At 44.4% G+C, this 19,919-nt stretch overlaps 1 protein-coding gene across 2 annotated transcripts in view; it reads right to left on the bottom strand.

Annotated features, from left to right (window-relative positions):
• The window catches only part of LOC126281583 (myosin light chain kinase, smooth muscle-like), a 363,307-nt gene that overhangs the window by 22,666 nt on the left and 320,722 nt on the right, over positions 1-19,919 (bottom strand). For both annotated transcript variants that reach the window (XM_049980664.1, XM_049980665.1), the window contains exons 4-6: positions 15,456-15,659; positions 8,832-8,973; positions 8,546-8,745 (exon numbers count right to left, since the gene is read on the bottom strand). In XM_049980664.1, coding sequence (XP_049836621.1) covers positions 8,546-8,745; positions 8,832-8,973; positions 15,456-15,659 — 546 coding nt within the window. The remainder of the gene's footprint in view (positions 1-8,545; positions 8,746-8,831; positions 8,974-15,455; positions 15,660-19,919) is intronic.

A 19,919-nucleotide genomic window follows, 5' to 3' on the forward strand; every position in this document is an offset into this window, starting at 1 on the left:
CGTGGTGCCAAATACGGTTCAAATGGCTCTGAACACTATGGGACTTAACATCTCAGGTCATCAGTCCCCTAGAACTTAGAACTACTTAAACCTAACTTACCTAAGGACATCACACACATCCAAGCCCAAGGCAGAATTTGAACCTGCGACCGTAGCGGTCGCGAGGTTCCAGACTGAAGCGCCTAGAACCGCTCGGCCACCAGCGGCCGTCGGTGCCAAATATATTTCCAAATCTGTTTCAAAATCTTTGAACATCTGTAAAATCAGAATATGGTGCAGGGTAACAATGGGTACCGTGTTGATGCACGCCATGCATTGTAACACGTTATTTGTAAATGTCTCTCTTGAACACATAATTTGTACAATTCACAAATACCAGATTCGGCCACTACCATCTTCAGATCTGTTATAAATAGAAAAACAATGGTATAAAAACCTAATTTATTTAGCTGAAGCAATTTCTACATCAGGCCTAGTGATACACAATAAAAATAAAAAATACTGAAATGATTATCAGCCATGTACACTAAGGTGACTAGAAATGTTATGGAAATGAAGTCCCATCCTTTTAAACAGAGCGTAGGTGAACGAAGCGGGAGATCCGCACCGCCGTACTAGGCTAGGACCTAATGGAGATATTCGGGAGGACGACGGTTCAATCCCACGTCCGGCCATCCTGATTTGGGTTTTCTGTGATTTCCCTAAATCACTCCAGGCAACTGCCGGGATGGTTCCTCTGAAAGGGCACGGCCAACGTCCTTCCCCATCCTTCCCTAATCCGGTGAGAACGATGACCACGCTATCTGGTCTCCTTCCCCAAACAACCAACCAACCTAATGGAGGTGGTTTGCTGCTGCCTTCCTCTGACCATAACGGGGCTGAATGATGATGAAGGCGATTCAACAACACCCAGTCATATCGGGGCAGGTGAAAATCCCTGACCCCTCTGGGAATCGAACGCGGGACACCGGGCTCGGGATGCGAGAAACGCTATCGCGAGACCAACGAGCTGCGGACAGATGATGTTATAAAGCACTCCGTCTTCAGGCCACGAGTGGCCTACCGGGACCATCCGACCGCCGTGTCATCCTCAGAGGAGGAAGCGTATAGGAGGGGCGTGGGGTCAGCACACTGCTCTCCCGGTCGTGATGATGGTACTCTTGACTGAAACCGCTACTACTCGGTCGAGTAGCTCCTCAATTGGCATGACGAGGCTGAGTGCACATAGGTGATGTTATAGCGATGTGCAAATGCACAGATGGCAGTAGTATAGCGTACACAAGGTATAAAAGGGCAGTACACTGTTGGAGCTGCCATGTGTTTTCAGGTGATTCAAGTGAATAGGTTTCCGACGTTGATTATGGCCACACTAGGGGAATTAACAGACTTTTGAACGCGGAATGATAGTTGGAGCTAGACGCGTGGGATATTCCATTTCGGAAATTATTAGAGAATTTAATATATTGAAATCCACAGTGTCAAGAGTGTGCCAAGAATACCAAATTTCTGATATTACCTCTCACCACAGATAACGCAGTGGCCGACGGCCTTCACTTAATGACCGAGAGCAGCGGTGTTTGCGTCGAGTAGTGCGTGCTAACAGACAGGCAACACTGCATGAAATAACCGTAGAAATCAATTGTAAGTAGGCTGTTTAGGTTTTTTTTATTGGTAACGCCGCCGCCATGTAGCGCTCTGTATAAAAATCACTGGCTGTGCCGTGTGCAGTCTGTGGCTGGTTTGCATTGTTGTCTGCCATTGTAGTGTTGGGCAGCGGCAGCTGGATGCTAACAGCGCGTAGCGTTGCGCAGTTGGAGGTGAGCCGCCAGCAGTGGTGGACGTGGGTAGAGAGATGGCGGAGTTTTGAAATTTGTAAGAATTGGTGTCACGAACTGATATATATATTATGACTATTAAGGTAAATACATTGTTTGTTCTGTATTAAAATCTTTCATTTGCTAACTATGCCTATCAGTAGTTACTGCCTTCAGTAGTTTGAATCTTTTATTTAGCTGGCAGTAGTGGCGCTCGCTGTATTGCAGTAGCTTGAGTAACGAAGATTTTTGTGAGGTAAGTGATTTGTGAAACGTATAGGTTAATGTTAATCAGGGCCATTCTTCCGTAGGGATTTTTGGTAGTCAGATTTCGTTGCGCTAAAAATATTGTGTGTCAGTTTAAGCACAGTCGTGTATAAATTGTTCTAAGGGGACATTTCACAATGTAGTACGTACGACGAACTTATCCGTTTGGACAGTGCGGTGAAATCTGGTTTTAATGAGGTGTGGCAGCAGAATGCCTGTGCTAACAGGAAGACATCTCCTGCAGCGACTTTCCTGGGCTCGTGACCTTATCGGTGGGACGCCAGACGACTGAAAAACCGTGGCCTGGTCAGATGGGTTCGAGTGTGGCGCAGTCCTCACGGACCCATGGATCCAATCTGTCAGCAGTGCACTGTGCAGCTGCTGGTGGCTTCGTAATAGTGCGGTCTGTGGAATCGACTGAGTCCTCTTGTCCGACTGACTCGCTGATTCATGCGAATGGTTATGTTCAGCTACTTGGAGAACATCTGCAGCAATTCAGCGATGAGATTGTATGGATGACAATGCGCCATTTCATTGGGCCACAAACGTTAGCTAATGTTTTGAAGGACATTCTGGACCACCGGTATTCGAACGAATGATTTGGCCTCTCAGATTGCCCGAAATGAATCCCATCGGACATTTGTGGGACATAATCAAAAGCTTAGTTTCGAGCAAAAAATTCTGCACCGGAAAATCTTTCGTGATTATGGTTGGCTATAGACATAGCATGGCTCAGTATTTTTGCAGGGAACTTCCAACGACTTGTTGAGTCCATGCCACGTCGAGTTGCTGCAGTACGCCCGGCAAAAGCTAGTTCGACACGATATTAGAAGGTATCCCACGACTTTTGTTCACCTCGGTGTATACTAGCCATACGTACCATAAAAATATTCTGATATAGGTATCAACGCCAGTCTATACAGAGAGTGCCGGTAATGACCTGAGTGCTTCCTGTATTTATACAAATAAATTATTACTAGGACATACTATGTACTTAGATGTACAGACTGACGTTGGTACTTACATCAGGATATTTTGATAGTACGTATGACTGGTATGCATGGCTGGTACTCAAGGTAATATGTTTTTTTTTTTTTTTTACGTATCACCGGCTCTGTTGTAGAAATAGCTTCATACAATTAAACTTATGTTTTAGACCACTACTCGTCTCTTTGTAACAGATCAGAAGATGGCAAAGGCTGAAACTGGAAATTGTTAACTGTATAATTTATGTGATCAAGACGGACCTTTACAAATAAAGTGCCGCAATACCATCGCGGACTCATTTTTAGACTTTATATCTCGAGTTGATAGCCGGCTGAGGTGGCCGAGCGGTTCTAGGCGCTTCAGTCCGGAACCGTGCGACTGCTACCGTCGCAGGTTCGAATCCTGCCTCGGGCATGGATGTGTGTGCTGTCCTTAGGTTAGTTAAGTTTAAGTAGTTCTACACTACTGGCCATTAAAATTGCTACACCAAGAAGAAATGCAGATGATAAACGAGTATTCATTGGACAAATATATTATACTAGAACTGACATGTGATTACATTTTCACGCAATTTGGGTGCATAGATCCTGAGAAATCAGTACCCAGAACAACCACCTCTGACCGTAATAACGGTCTTGATACGCCTGGGCATTGAGTCAAACAGTGCTTGGATGGCGTGTATAGGTACAGATGCCCACGCAGCTTCAACACGATACCACAGTTCACCAAGAGTAGTGACTGGCGTATTGTGACGAGCCAGTTGCTCGGCTACCATTGACCAGACGTTTTCAGTTGGTGACAGATCTGGAGAATGTGCGGGCCAGGGCAGCAGTCGAACATTTTCTGTATCCAGAAAGGCCTGTACATGACCTGCAACACGTGGTCGTGTATTATCCTGCTGAAATGTAGGGTTTCGCAGTGATCGAATGAAGGGTAGAGCCACGGGTCGTAACACATCTGAAATGTAACGTCCACTGTTCAAAGTGCCGTCACTGCGAACAAGAGGTAACCGAGACGTGTAACCATTGGCACCCCATACCATCACGCCGGGTGATAAGCCATTATGGCGATACGAATGCACGCTTCCAACGTGCGTTCACCGCGATGCGACCATCATGATGCTGTAAACAGAACCTGGATTCATCCGAAAAAATGACGTTTTGCCATTCGTACACCCAGGTTCGTCGTTGAGTACACCATCGCAGGCGCTCCTGTCTGTGATGCAGCGTCAAGGGTAACCGTAGCCATGGTCTCCGAGATGATAGTCCATGCTGTTGCAAACGTCGCTATCTGTTGAATCAGGGATCGAGACGTGGCTGCACGGTCCGTTACAACCATGCAGATAAGATGCCTGTCATCTCGACTTCCAGTGATACGAGGCGGTTGGGATCCAGCGCGGCGTTTCGTATTACCCTCCTGAACCCACCGATTCCACATTCCGCTAACAGTCATTGGATTTCGACCAACGCGAGCAGCAATGTCGCGATACGATAAACCGCAATCGCGATAGGCTACAATCCGACCTTCATCAAAGTCGGAAACGTGATGGTACGCATTTCTCCTCCTTACACGAGGCATCACAACGACGTTTCGCCAGGCAACGACGGTCAACTGCTGTTTGTGTATGAGAAATCGGTTGGAAACTTTGCTGTTGTCAGCACGTTTTAGGTGTCGCCACCGGCGCCAGCCATGTGTGAATGCTCTGAAACGCTAATCATTTGCACATCACAGCATGTTCTTCCTGTCGATAAATTTCGCGTCTGTAGCACGTCATCTTCGTGGTGTAGCAATTTTAATGGCCAGTAGTGTAAGTTCTAGGGGACTGATGACCTCCGATGTTAAGTCCCATAGTGCTCAGAGCCATTCGAATTGATAACATGCTTGGATCTTCCCTGGTATTCTGCTCACAAGATGGTCGATACATGGCTGAGAAACCTGTTCCACTTAGTGATCTGTCATCCAGTGAATGAAAAGGGTTCCTGCGATGACGAACTGTAAGTTTTAGCTGGTCCCAAACACGCTCAGTCGGGTTGATAACAGATACTGTCGTCCACTCCAAGAGGATTTTTCCTACCTCCAAAAGAAAGTGATCGCGAGATAGGTATGATGTGCTCGTTCATTATTGCTTTAAATGACGAAACGTTGTTGTAAGGCTGGTAAATAGGTGGGAGATTCTGTCCCGATACTGCACAGCCCTCAAATTACCCTCGGTAGTGATAAGAGCATCCGCATCCACACAACACCCTGGCGCAAGAGCTCTTCTGAACCCGTGGGACTGCATAGCTGATGCGAACTTTGGTTCCTGGCCGTCTCCGTACTCTTCTACGAGAGTCACCCAAAACAGAACGAAGAATATTTTTTTTTAAACATCCAATCTATTTTCCATGTCTTTCACATGTTCACAGAATATTGATACGTTCTTGAAAGACAGCAATGTAATTTTTCCTCATACTTTCCGTCTCTTTCAATTGTCTTACGCCATCGTGGAACTGAAGCATGTATACCTGCACGGCAAGAAGTCAGGATAAGCACGCTTAAGGCCCTGTAGCAGCCTTCCCAAGCGAGTCAACTTCGAATCTTCTTCTACGGAGGGATTCCTTCAGTTTGCTGAATCGGTGCCAGATCAGGGGTGTAAGGTGGGTGTTTTACTGTTGTTCAAAAATGGTTGAAATAGCTCTGAACGCTATAGGACTTAACATCTGAGGTCATCAGTCCCCTAGAACTTAAAACTACTTCAACCTAACTAACCTAAGGACATGACACATATCCATGCCCGAGGCAGGCTTCGAACCTGCGACAGTAGCGGTCGCGCTGTTCCAGACTGAAGAGCCTAGAACCGCTCGGCCACACCGGCCGGCTTTAATGTTGCTCACCCAAGATTTGTGGGCCCGGTGGTGGTTTTTTTCACTCATATGTGACTGGGCAACAGCAAAACTCGTGTTTTACTGATGTTGTAGAACGCAGTTATGAAGTTTCTTAAGAGTTACCACACACACGTCAGATTTAATAGTGGTTCAGTGGTTAAGCAATAGTTCTTCTGGATAAAAAAAAAAAAAACACACTATAACTTTTCCCGCTGAAGGCACAGTTTTCAATCTCTTCATCTTCGGGTGTTTTTGGATGGTGCAATTCCATTAACTGCCATTCCGCCTCTTCTACAAAGTGGTGCAACTAGGTTTCATCTTCCGTCACAATTCCTGTATGGAAGTCAGCTCCGAAAATCTCGCACTATTCCAAAAGTTACCTGCACACTGTCTTCCGTGTTTCTTCGTGGACATGCTTCAACATTTTCGGACCCATGTGGCGCAAACTCATTTCGACTTAAACTGTTAATTTTCTGCACACACTCGCTTCTCCTACTACCACTAGCATTGACAGTTAATCCACTGCTATGCCTTTGCCAACCAAAATCATATCGTGAATACCCTGCATATTGTCAGGAGTCTGTGCAGTGTCTCGTCTCTCGCTGTTTGGGTGGTCCCAGGTATTGGCATGCAAACTTTCGCCTTACATCTTCTTCAGTCTTTAGTGAGTGCTTATCACTGTCTCGTTCTCAGAACATAGGAATTCTGTAGCAGCACTATGCTTCAGGCGAACATCATGTGCTGCACCTATCTTGACGGAGTGCTACGACAGCGCGAACTTCGGAAACAAATTAAGTCAAATTGGAATACAAATGGGAGAAATGGCTCTATGACCTCCGTGAATGGAAAAGAAGTAGATCAAAGAGGGATTTTTGAAAAAAAAAGAAAAACGTTGTGCATTTATTTTGCAGTGACCCTCTTTCGAAGATCATCAAGAATCGGGCAAACCCTGCAAACGTCAGTGAAAAGAACAAGACGTCATTGATCAAGCATCAGTTCCACATGATGCCCTGATCATCTTCTTCGTGCACCAAGGTGCATTGTTCTTCTTAGCGGAAGTATAGGAGGCCAAATTTATCGTGTTAAGATGGTTGCATACTGTATGGGTCAACATGCCCACCCACTTGGCTCCGGAGTCGCAGGACGCAGTTCTGCTCCATTCTTCTACTATCCATGATTTGTATGTAGCCGCCATCAGTTGCCGTTGCTGGCCGCGAAGACTCCTTCGAAGCAGATCTGCGTCCCCTATAGTGGCCGAATGTTCAAATGACATCGCTGTGATGTGCGCCGATTCGGCGGCTGACCAACCTTGCTGTAAAATGGCAATACACGCATGGTCTAAAGAGGATATCCTCTTTGACAGTTTGATCTCTGGGAAAAAGCTTCATTGTCTCGTCCGGGTTCGGAGACATGCGACATTCTACTAAACTGAACTGAGAACCAGGTTTACTTTTACTTCAATCACACAGGTAATGCAGAGATTTCCTGTGTCAAGAGAGTATTGGGAAAGATGATCGATCGATCAACGGTGGTCAGCCAATCACTAACGTGTCTTTGGCAAACTGACATACTGGAAGACGTGAAAAAATCACAGATCCAAAGTAATTCAGTTGTTCCCAAAGATGTTTGCAGCAGGGCACAATTTGACTTCGCTTGCCATACAGTGGCAAAAATTGTTAGGACACTCCAATGGTCGACTGGCTGTTAGCTGATACTGAGAATTGATTTTGCATGTACCAGAGATTGTTCTGAATCATGTACACTGTCTACGGAAGTTACTGAGAAGTAATCACAAGTTTATTGAGGTTCAATAATATTCTACCCGCAAAAGAATGGGTTGAAATTAGTACACAAACTTCTAAAGTCTCCATTCATTTCTGGGGCAGATTCTTTGCTACTTTCTCCCTGATGGTGAAAGTGGAAGGGGTCTACATAATTTACAGGACGTGTTTGTGCGGTTACAGAAGAGGACGGTTCTAAAAGAGGTGTTAAAAATGTATCCCGGTTTTGAGAGGCAATAAAATGGGCCAAAATAAGATAAAACTGTCCAGTTTACATGAACCCTAAAATGCATACCTTAAGAGCTACGAGCACTCCATCTTCGCCACTCTCAAACACTGAACAAGTGCTCATACTTCTGAAGGAATGCTCCTTGGAGGACATGTTTGCTTGACATTTTTTTCTTATTTTGGCCCGTACTACCACCTCCCAAAATATAGAATGTAAGGAAATAGCGAAGATGAACAAATGCTCATAGTTCTTAAGGCATGGATTTTGGAGTCCATGTTTACTGGACTTTTTTTTTCTTATTTCAGTTAATACTCTACGTCCAAAAATATAGAATAATTCTTTTTAATATATGAGAAGCTGGTTTGCTCAGATAAGTGGTGAACCTAAAAAAATATAAGACAATGGTTGACGATGGAATATTGCTGATTACGCTAAAACAAAAATTTGACAGAAGAAAAAGACACATGTCAAGCTAAATTGTCTGGTTCTGAGCAACCTTCTTGTACCGCTTTGTACCTCCTAAACAGTGTTACCAATTGTTTTTAAGATACTATTAATACGTAGCTCATTTAAACTGCGATAGAAAAAAATTCTTCTACTTACAGTACGTAGCAAATAACTCCAATCGACCACATGTCAGTGCCGAATCCAATCTGGTCAAAATTCACAACTTCAGGAGCAACAAATTCTGGTGTCCCGAACAGAACTTGCAGTTTCTTGCTTGGATCGAACTTTCTGGCTAGTCCGAAATCAATTATTTTTATTCTGTTTCCAGTTTTTGTGAGGCACAATATGTTTTCTGGCTGAAATGTGAAAATAAACAATGAGAAGATACAGTGTATGTCATGCAAAGCATTCTTGTAGGATACGAAACTCATGTTTAGCTCACCTTCATGTCTAAATGCAGAATTTGTTTGGAGTGTATGAACTCCATGCCTTCGCATATTTGTCTCATAAAAACGGTGCAGGACTTCTCTGTGAGGATGAAATCATCATCGATGACTCTTTCAAAAAGTTCACCTCCTTCAATACTGCAAATAGAACATAAAACCAGTCATCTAAATCGCGGTAGGTACTAAGTGTTGCAGAATTTAAATTTCAGCGTAACTAAGGAACTCTATTCCACAATTTTCGGTATTAGGACTGGTCCTCTTCCTAACCTATGTTAATGACTTTCCAGTAGTTTGTGTAATTAGTGTAGCTATTGTTTATTGCTAGCGCGTATTTATAGAGATAATTTCCTTTGTAGCTGTAGTTTTTCATTGTTGTACAGTAAAATAGTTGTGCCATACATGTAGATTTGCACCAAGTATTTCGCACCTGCTCTTGCAATTAAGTAGATATTATTTTCAGTGCTATGTTAATGTGTTTTCTTATTTTTGCTCTTCAAATTGTGCTTTTCTTGTTATCGCGTGAAATAAGTGATAATTATGGCGTGTGAAAAACTTAACACTAGGCTCCAAAGTAAACTGAGAAATGACAGTGAAGACGAAAACAATGTGTTAGCGCCACCGTGTAATGATTTAACTTATGTTCAAAGTAGTAATTTGGTAATTTGTGCATCGGGAAATGGAGCTGGCTGCAAATAATGGTGTAGACAGTGAAACAACTAGTGAACAGGGAAGCATTATCGATCGATTGGTCGGCAACAGCTCGCCTCAGGAATCCGAAATGGCAGGACACAATCTTGCAAATACTGTAGATACAGGTTTTGCGTCCTCACCGTTTTCTCAAATGAGTCAAGACACTTTTCTGCTTTTCAAAATGTGAATATTGGAGGTTCAAATGCGCTGCCGAATAGCACTGAGGAACATGTTTCAGACACCAGTGCATTGTTATTACAACTAATACAACAAATAGGACAAAAGCTTCAAAAGTTAGACACAAAGGAACAAAATCTTAAAAAGTTAGACACAATGGAACAAAATCAGAGACAAACACAGTAAAAGTTATACACAATGGAAAAAAATCAGAGACAAACACAGCAACATCTTCAAAAGTTAGAATCAATGGAACAAACGCTTGAACAAACACGTGAAGGTTTAACTGCTGAGATACTTAAAATCGAATCGAAATGTCAAAAAGTCTGTAATGACGTAAAAACACAATTTTTTGGGCATTTCCAACCTATTTTTTCACGTCATGAAAATGCTTTACAGAATCACGAAGCAGCCATAAAAGAACTGAAAACTATTATTCATGAAAATCACAACACCTTGTAAGCTAATATTGACTCAGTTGCATCTACCGATTCGGTTACGCAACTTGCAAAAACTCAGGAAAACGTAAAGGACACAGTAGATACTATTTCAACACAAATGGACACTGTGAAACTTGATTCAGAAAAACACACTGCGGCAATCAGTTCACTATCGGAGAAAGCAGCCGAACTTTTGGATCAGTTCACTAACTTATCTACAAAGGTAGATGATGATCTGAGTGATACAAGACTCGTAGTCTTCACTGACACACAACAGTATGAAAAAATTAGAAAATTCAAACAAAATCAAAATTAAATCAATACACAATACAAAAGAGAAATCCGGGAAGTACAAGAACAGTTGACACAGGTAATACAAGAATTACATACACTCCTGGAAATGGAAAAAAGAACACATTGACACCGGTGTGTCAGACCAACCATACTTGCTCCGGACACTGCGAGAGGGCTGTACAAGCAATGATCACACGCACGGCACAGCGGACACACCCGGAACCGCGGTGTTGGCCGTCGAATGGCGCTAGCTACGCAGCATTTGTGCACCGCCGCCGTCAGTGTCAGCCAGTTTTCCGTGGGATACGGAGCTCCATCGCAGAGTTTAACACTGGTAGCATGCCGCGACAGCGTGGACGTGAACCGTATGTGCAGTTGACGGACTTTGAGCGAGGGCGTATAGTGGGCATGCGGGAGGCCGGGTGGACGTACCGCCGAATTGCTCAACACGTGGGGCGTGAGGTCTACACAGTACATCGATGTTGTCGCCAGTGGTCGGCGGAAGGTGCACGTGCCCGTCGACCTGGGACCGGACTGCAGCGACGCACGGATGCACGCCAAGACCGTAGGATCCTACGCAGTGCCGTAGGGGACCGCACCGCCATTTCCCAGCAAATTAGGGACACTGTTGCTCCTGGGGTATCGGCGAGGACCATTCGCAACCGTCTCCATGAAGCTGGGCTACGGTCCCGCACACCGTTAGGCCGTCTTCCGCTCACACCCCAACATCGTGCAGCCCGCCTCCAGTGGTGTCGCGACAGGCGTGAATGGAGGGACGAATGGAGACGTGTCGTCTTCAGCGATGAGAGTCGCTTCTGCCTTGGTGCCAATGATGGTCGTATGCGCGTTTGGCGCCGTGCAGGTGAGCGCCACAATCAGGACTGCATACGACCGAGGCACACAGGGCCAACACCTGGCATCATGGTGTGGGGAGCGATCTCCTACACTGGCCGTACACCTCTGGTAATCGTCGAGGGGACACTGAATAGTGCACGGTTCATCCAAACCGTCATCGAACCCATCGTTCTACCATTCCTAGACCGGCAAGGGAACTTGCTGTTCCAACAGGACAATGCACGTCCGCATGTATCCTGTGCCACCCAACGTGCTCTAGAAGATGTAAGTCAACTACCCTGGCCAGCAAGATCTCCGGATCTGTCCCCCATTGAGCATGTTTGGGACTGGATGAAGCGTCGTCTCACGCGGTCTGACGTCCAGCACGAACGCTGGTCCAACTGAGGCGCCAGGTGGAAATGGCATGGCAAGCCGTTTCACAGGACTACATCCAGCATCTCTACGATCGTCTCCATGGGAGAATAGCAGCCTGCATTGCTGCGAAAGGTGGATATACACTGTACTAGTGCCGACATTGTGCATGCTCTGTTGCCTGTGTCTATGTGCCTGTGGTTCTGTCAGTGTGATCATGTGATGTATGTGACCCCAGGAATGTGTGAATAAAGTTTCCCCTTCCTGGGACAATGAATTCACGGTGTTCTTATTTCAATTTCCAGGAGTGTATTTCAGAGGACACTCGCGCTCCAATACGGGAAGAGGGACATAGAAATACGGCACAGCCACAAAATAATAACACAGGGCACTTCGAAAATTATGAAAGAAATTGGCAAGGTACACCGAATTTTGAGATGGAACCGCCGAAACGAAGTAACGATGACCGATATGCGACTCGCCGATATGATGATTTTGACTATATGCTGTTCATTACTACACGTAAATTCAAAACATTTAAGAATTCTGGAAACGACATTCATCCACAAGCATGACTCCATCAATTCTCTCGTTGTTTTCCTCCCAACTGGTCACTGGAGCACAGGTTAGAATTTATGTGTGGATACTTTGAGAATGAACCAGCTGTAAGAATGCGATCGGTCATTCACGATTGTCACAGTGAAGGAGCATTTTATCATGCCTTCCTCTCAGGTTATTGGTCTCAAGCTACACAAGACGAAATAAAACGTAGCATCATAATGATCTAACATTTCGAACAATCTGAATTTTCCAGTCCTGTGAAATATTTTGAAGACATGTTGCACAAGAATCAGTACCTATCTAACCCATACAGCCCCTCAGAACTCATCCGCATTTGCTTATTCAAGTTGCCTGAACATTTACTCCAGCATTGGTTAAAATAAAATTTAATAGACGTACTAATACCACTGTTTTCTGTCTACAGACCCAGTAAAGAATAATTTTATGATGTACTTTCTTAGAAAAGAGAGCACAAATAGACATTTCCCTTCACAGGAAATGCAAACATAATTTTTTCAATGATTTGGTAACTTGTTTCGTAGAGTAAGTCAAGGTGATGCGTCACTCTAGTGTTAAGATGTGGTATAGGTATTAGACATGGCCATCTTTACTGTAATATTTTTTTCTGTTTGACCTTTGTCATGTTTAGGTATAAGTTATTCCATTTGCTGCTGCTGTTTGCCAGGCATAGTTCTACTGAATTTTACATTTTATTAAGCCATTTTTACTACTGATTTATTTTTCTTGTTGCTGCACATCGGCTCATATTAGTTGTAATGTTGCATCTGCTTTGCTAATTTAGATATACTGCTGCTTGCTTTGCCAATTTGCATTTTTTGTCATTGTCATTGCTGTTTGTGTTAATTGTTTTGTGCTGTTGCATTGCCTCGTCCCTTAGTATTTATATCTGAGCTCAGAAGATTTAAGTTAGCTTAAGAGGGGGTAGACTAGTTAAGAAACTAACTATGAAGAATAGGGAAAGAATGCATTGAGAAGTTATATGAAAAAGATTTGGGCAAAAATGAGTATTGTACAATGAGAAATATTTATTTAACAGGGTTAGATAGGATATTTCTTTGCAGGAGCAAATGTTGAAATAAGAGGAAAGATCTATGAAATGAAGTTTTGGGTTGGACTGCAGTACTAAATGTTACACTGAAAACGAACACTGTCCTTCCCTTTTGTGTCCTTCCACCAGGCGTCTGTGTACCTTGTGTATCTGCGTTCTTCCTGTCTTTATGTGTTTAGCTGATAAGAGTTATGTTGTAGAATTTTTCTAATAATATGTTAATTTACTTTTTAAAGATGTTTAGACATTATTGATTCTATTTTGTTTTAATGCTCACATGTGAAGTTGATGTTTCGAAAGTTATTCTGACCTTTTATATATTTACTTATGTCATAACTCCTGTAACACTGATGTATGTGCTTATTTATATTCTTTTGTAAAGCCCGTATTACTACAAATTTTATCTGTATTATTATGTCTTTTAATTATATTTTCTGTACCTTTGTGATTGTATCCTCATGTTATAAAATTGTAATTGACACAAGTTCATCAAATTAAGAAACTTGTAAGCATTCATTTCACTGCACACATTTCTGTTGGTCATAGTATATGCACAATATGTGAAAAAAAAGAGGACTGTTAGTGCTCGCACATGTGTTGATAATTCAGCAAGGGACTGGTTAACAGCATTGCTGGTTCTAAGGTCAACTCCAAAATCTTTGTGAGTGCACAAGTGGTGGTTTATGGACTTGCTATATTGTCCACAAGACTCTTCGATGGTGATTGTGCACCTGCACAGTCGCAACAGATCGCTGCTGGCCGCCTCTACAAGGACTGCAGTGGGTCTGTACCTTTGATGACCCACCAATACCATTATTTCTACTAGGACTGCAGTGGGTCTGCACTTCTGGTGGCCCATCAATACCATAATCTCTAACAGGCCTACAGTGGGTCTACTCTGTGATGACTTACCTACCAATATTCTTTAAAACTCCAACTGACTCTGCTGTGGCTTTGTTCTGTTGTGGCCCATTACCTGTCTGCATGTCAACAGTCAGCACTGTCTTTCCGTTGGAAGGACAACACTACTTCTTCAAGACTGCATGGAAATCCACTACTTCCATGTGCATTTTCTTTTACTGCTCAGACTTTGAGAAAAAAGAAACACTGCAATTTTACTGTGATGAATGATCAGGACTGTCTTTATGGACTGTGAGAAAATTTTAGCTTTTCACCAACATTGTATCAATAAGTGTGTGCATTTGATTTCTTTGTTATTGTAATTATGAAAATTTTTTTGCAAATCTGTATTGGCCACTGCCCAAAACAATTTGTAAAATTTTTTGCGGGGAGCATGGGGGCTATGAAAGTAGGCTGTTCAGGTTTTTATGTTGGTAACGCCATGTAGCGCTCTATATGAAAATCACTGACTATGCTGTGTGAAGACTGCGGTTGGTTTGCATTGTTGGAGTATATGCTATTGTAGTGTTGGGCAGTTGGCTGTTAACAGCGCGTAGCGTTGCGCAATTGGAGGTGAGCCGCCAGCAGTGGTGGATGTGGGGAGAGAGATGGCGGAGTTTTGAGAGCGGGTGATCTGGACGTGTGTCCATCAGAGACAGTACATTTGTAAGACTGGATGTCATGAACTGCTATATATATTATGACTTTTGAAGAGTATTAAGTTAAATACATTGTTAGGCTGCCACATCAAATCACGGCTAAACGCAGTGGTAACACCGGTTCCTGTCAGATCACCGAAGGTAAGCGCTGTCGAGCTGGGCTGGCGCTTGAATGGGTGACCATCCGGTCTGCCGAGCGCTGTTGGCAAGCGGGATTCACTCAGACCTTGTGAGGCAAACTGAGGAGCTACTTGATGGAGAAGTAGCGACACCGGTCTTGTAAACTGACCTAGGGTCGGGAGAGCGGTGTGCTGACCACATGCCCCTCCATATCCGCATCCAGTGACGTCTGTGGGCTCAGGATGACATGGCGGCTGTCGGTGCCGTTGGGCCTTCCAAGGCCTGTTCGGGCGGAGTTTAGTTTTTTGATGTGTTGATTCCAAATTGTTTCCCACCCACTGTAGTGGAGGGTGATGAAGCCCTGAGTGTTGATACGTAGGGTTCAGTAGTTCCGCAGAGATAAGGAGACTTACATTGATAGAGTAGCGTGGAGATCTGCATCAGACCAGTCAGTGGTTATCGTGTAAATGTGAATGCAGATGAAGAACAGATGTGGGTACTCACAGCTCCAGCACGACGCACATGGTCTTGCCGTTGTCGAAGGCATCGTAGAGCTGAATGAGCCTGGGGTGCTGCAGCACGCGCATAACGTCCACCTCTCGCTCCACATTGCGGCGGTCTTCGCGCTTGGGTGTGGACACCATTTTGGCCGCCAGTCGGAGACCAGTGCCTTTCTCGCGGCAGCGGTACACTGTGCCGAACTTACCCCTGAAAAAGAGAGCAAAGTTATTGGCTCAGATTGGTGCGCTGAACCATAAGGGATATATATATATATATATATATATATATATATATATATATATATTCCTGGAAGTGGAAAAAAGAACACATTGACACCGGTGTGTCAGACCCACCATACTTGCTCCGGACACTGCGAGAGGGCTGTACAAGCAATGATCACACGCATGGCACAGCGGACACACCAGGAACCGCGTTATTGGCCGTCGAATGGCGCTAGCTGCGCAGCATTTGTGCACCGCCGCCGTCAGTGTCAGCCAGTTTGCCGTGGCATATGGAGCTCCATCGCAGTCTTTAACACTGGTAGCATGCCGCGAAAGCGTGGACGTGAACCGTATGTGCAGTTGACGGACTTTGAGCGAGGGCATATAGTGGGCATGCGGGAGGTCGGGTGGACGTACCGCCGAATTGCTCAACACGTGGGGCGTGAGGTCTCCACAGTACATCGATGTTGTCGCCAGTGGTCGGCGGAAGGTGCACGTGCCCGTCGACCTGGGACCGGACCGCAGCGACGCACGGATGCACACCAAAACCGTAGGATCCTACGCAGTGCCTTAGGGGACCGCACCGCCACTTCCCAGCAAATTAGGGACACTGTTGCTCCTGGGGTATCGGCGAGGACCATTCGCAACCGTCTCCATGAAGCTGGGCTACGGTCCCGCACACCGTTAGGCCGTCTTCCGCTCACGCCCCAACATCGTGCAGCCCGCCTCCAGTGGTGTCGCGACAGGCGTGAATGGAGGGACGAATGGAGACGTGTCGTCTTCAGCGATGAGAGTCGCTTCTGCCTTGGTGCCAATGATGGTCGTATGCGCGTTTGGCGCCGTGCAGGTGAGCGCCACAATCAGGACTGCATACGACCGAGGCACACAGGGCCAACACCCGGCATCATGGTGTGGGGAGCGATCTCCTACACTGGCCGTACACCTCTGGTAATCGTCGAGGGGACACTGAATAGTGCACGGTACATCCAAACCGTCATCGAACCCATCGTTCTACCATTCCTAGACCGGCAAGGGAACTTGCTGTTCCAACAGGACAATGCACGTCCGCATGTATCCCGTGCCACCCAACGTGCTCTAGAAGGTGTAAGTCAACTATCCTGGCCAGCAAGATCTCCGGATCTGTCCCCCATTGAGCATGTTTGGGACTGGATGAAGCGTCGTCTCACGCGGTCTGCACGTCCAGCACGAACGCTGGTCCAACTGAGGCGCCAGGTGGAAATGGCATGGCAAGCCGTTCCACAGGACTACATCCAGCATCTCTACGATCGTCTCCATGGGAGAATAGCAGCCTGCATTGCTGCGAAAGGTGGATATACACTGTACTAGTGCCGACATTGTGCATGCTCTGTTGCCTGTGTCTATGTGCCTGTGGTTCTGTCATTGTGATCATGTGATGTATCTGACCCCAGGAATGTGTCAATAAAGTTTTCCCTTCCTGGGACAATGAATTCACGGTGTTCTTATTTCAATTTCCAGGAGTATATATATATATATATATATATATATATATATATATATATATATATATATATATATATATACAAAAAGTCAGTATAAATTTGAAAACTTAATAAACCGCGGAATAATGTAGATAGAGAGGTAAAAATTGACACACATGCTTGGAATGACATTCGGTTTTATTAGAACCAAAAAAATAAAACAAAGTTCACGAACTATCAGACAGATGGTGGTGGACAGCAAAACGTCAGTGACTGTGCATGACAATCGTGTATACAAGGAGCTGTAATGAGAGAGAGAATCAGATGCACCAACAGTCGCAGCGTGTTACGTTTCCTGAAAAGGCGCTCTTACTGAAGCTGTATTATTGCGCGCGTCGTTTGGTGATGATCGTGTGCTCAGCTGCCACTTTCGTCATGCTTGGCCTCCCAGGTCCCCAGACCTCAGTACGTGCTGTTATTGGCTTTGGGTTACCTGAAGTCGCAAGTGTATTGTGATCGACCGACATCTCTAGGGATGCTAAAAGACAACATCCGACACCAGTGCCTCACCATAACTCCGGACAAGCTTTACAGTGCTGTTCGCAACATTATTCCCTGACTAAAGCTGTTGTTGAGGAATGGTGGTGGACATATTGAGCATTTCCTGTAAAGAACATCATCTTTGCTTTGTCTTACTTTGTTATTATTTCTATTCTGATCAGATGAAGCGCCATCTGTCGGACATTTTTTGAACTTTTGTATTTTTTTGGTTCTAATAAAACCCCATGTCAATTTGTACCTATCTATCTACATTATTCCGTGATTAATTCAGTTTTCAAATTTACACTGACTTTTTGATATATATATTGGCCAGTTTCACGTAGGACTCGTGGACTGAAGGTTCTATACAAACTTAACTCCTTCTCTTCTACAGACGTGCTCTCTGCTGCATTCCGCGCTGGGACGGATTTTGTTATGGCGGTATTGCTCGCCAAATGGTGGTGTTTGTGTTGAGAGACGGCCAATGTTAAATACTTATCATCCGATTTCTCAAAAACTGCTTGGCGAAGAAATAGGATTTTTGCACATCTTGCAGTCTTATACGAGGCGTTTTCCGATCGGAAGCGAAATGGGAATAACAGTGAAAATCAAAAGTGTGTTATTTGTAGTAGTTAGCGACACCTTTCAGCAACATCTCTGCATAGTCGCCGCTCCGTCTGAGACATCTGTCGTATCGTTGCACCAACTTTCCAATACCCTCTTCGTAGAAGACAGCCGCCTGCACTTTTCGCCGATTCTCTACGCTGATCTGCAGTTCGCTGTCTGTGCCAAAACGTTGACTTCATAGCCAACGGTTCATGTAAGCAGAGATGAAAATCAGAGTGAGCCAAGCCCAGGCTGTATGGAGGGCGATCAAACACTTCCCATCGAAAACGCTGCAGAGGCGTCCTCATTACCCCTGCAGAGTGCGGCTGAGGACTGTCATGAAGAAGGAAATGCTTGACAGTTATGTTGGGCGGGCTACATCGAATCAGGCGAAATTTCTCACAAGCACTCATACTTCGCGGCAGACACTGTTGTCTAGGCACCTTTACGTGTTCACTGTGCGCTCAGAACTGAAAAGACAGACGTGACGCGATCAATGAGCATACTACAGACACTATCGAACACACCTATGCGAAGCTTTATCGGATTTTCACTGTGGTTTCCATTTCGCGACCGATCGGACCTTACTTTAGGAATACGCCTCGTATCTTCACTCTATAAAGAACTGAATTTCTTTACTCTGTCTGTCATACTTACTGCGCTGCATCAATTTAACTAAAACATTACACGAGATTTTAAAGAATCTGTGGAGATAAAAATGCATTGCATAAACTTTGCATATGCTTGATTTTAGCTCATACATTGCAGGGAATGAAATGCAGATAAGATATCGAAACTTTATTTAAAAATGACAATAAAGTTATATCTCCTTCTCGAGATATTCATTTACAAATCCGAAGAATGATCGCGCTTTATGCAACCATTCGCGAATCATATGTCATTGTTATTGTTATTCAATGTGTATACTGAGCAAGCAATATAGGAAACAAAAGAAAAGTTCGGAGTAGGTATTAAAACCAACGGAGAAGAAATAAAAACTATGATGTTCGCCGATGACATTGTAATTCTGTCAGAGACAGCAAAGGACTTGGAAGAGCAGTTGAACGGAGTGGACAGTGTCTTGAAAGGAGGGTATAAGATGAATATCAACAAAAGCAAAACGAGGATCATGGAATGTAATCGAATTAAGTCGGGTGATGCTGAGGGGATTAGATTAGGAAATGAGACACTTAAAGTAGTAAAGGAGTTTTGCTTTTTGGGGAGCAAAATAACCGTTGATGGTCGAAGTGGAGAGGATATAAAATGTAGACTGGCAATGGCAAGGAAAGCGCTTCTGAAGGAGAGAAATTTGTTAACATCGAGTATAGATTTAAGTGTCAGGAAGTCGTTTCTGAAAGTATTTGTATGGAGTGTAGCCATGTATGGAAGTGAAACGTGGATGATAAATGCTTTGTACTAGAAGAGAATAGAAGCTTTCGAAACGTGGCGCTACAGAAGAATACTGAAGATTCGACGAGTATATCACGCAACTAATGAGGAGGTATTGATTAGAATTAGGGAGAAGAGTAGCTTGTGGCAAAACTTGACTAGAAGAAGGGATCGGTTGGTAGGACATGTTCTGAGACATCGAGGGATCACCAATTTAGTATTGGAGGGCAGCGTGGAGGGTAAAAATCGTA

Source organism: Schistocerca gregaria, chromosome 7 (genome assembly GCF_023897955.1).
Source record: "Schistocerca gregaria isolate iqSchGreg1 chromosome 7, iqSchGreg1.2, whole genome shotgun sequence".
Taxonomy (NCBI): Eukaryota; Metazoa; Arthropoda; class Insecta; order Orthoptera; family Acrididae; genus Schistocerca; species Schistocerca gregaria.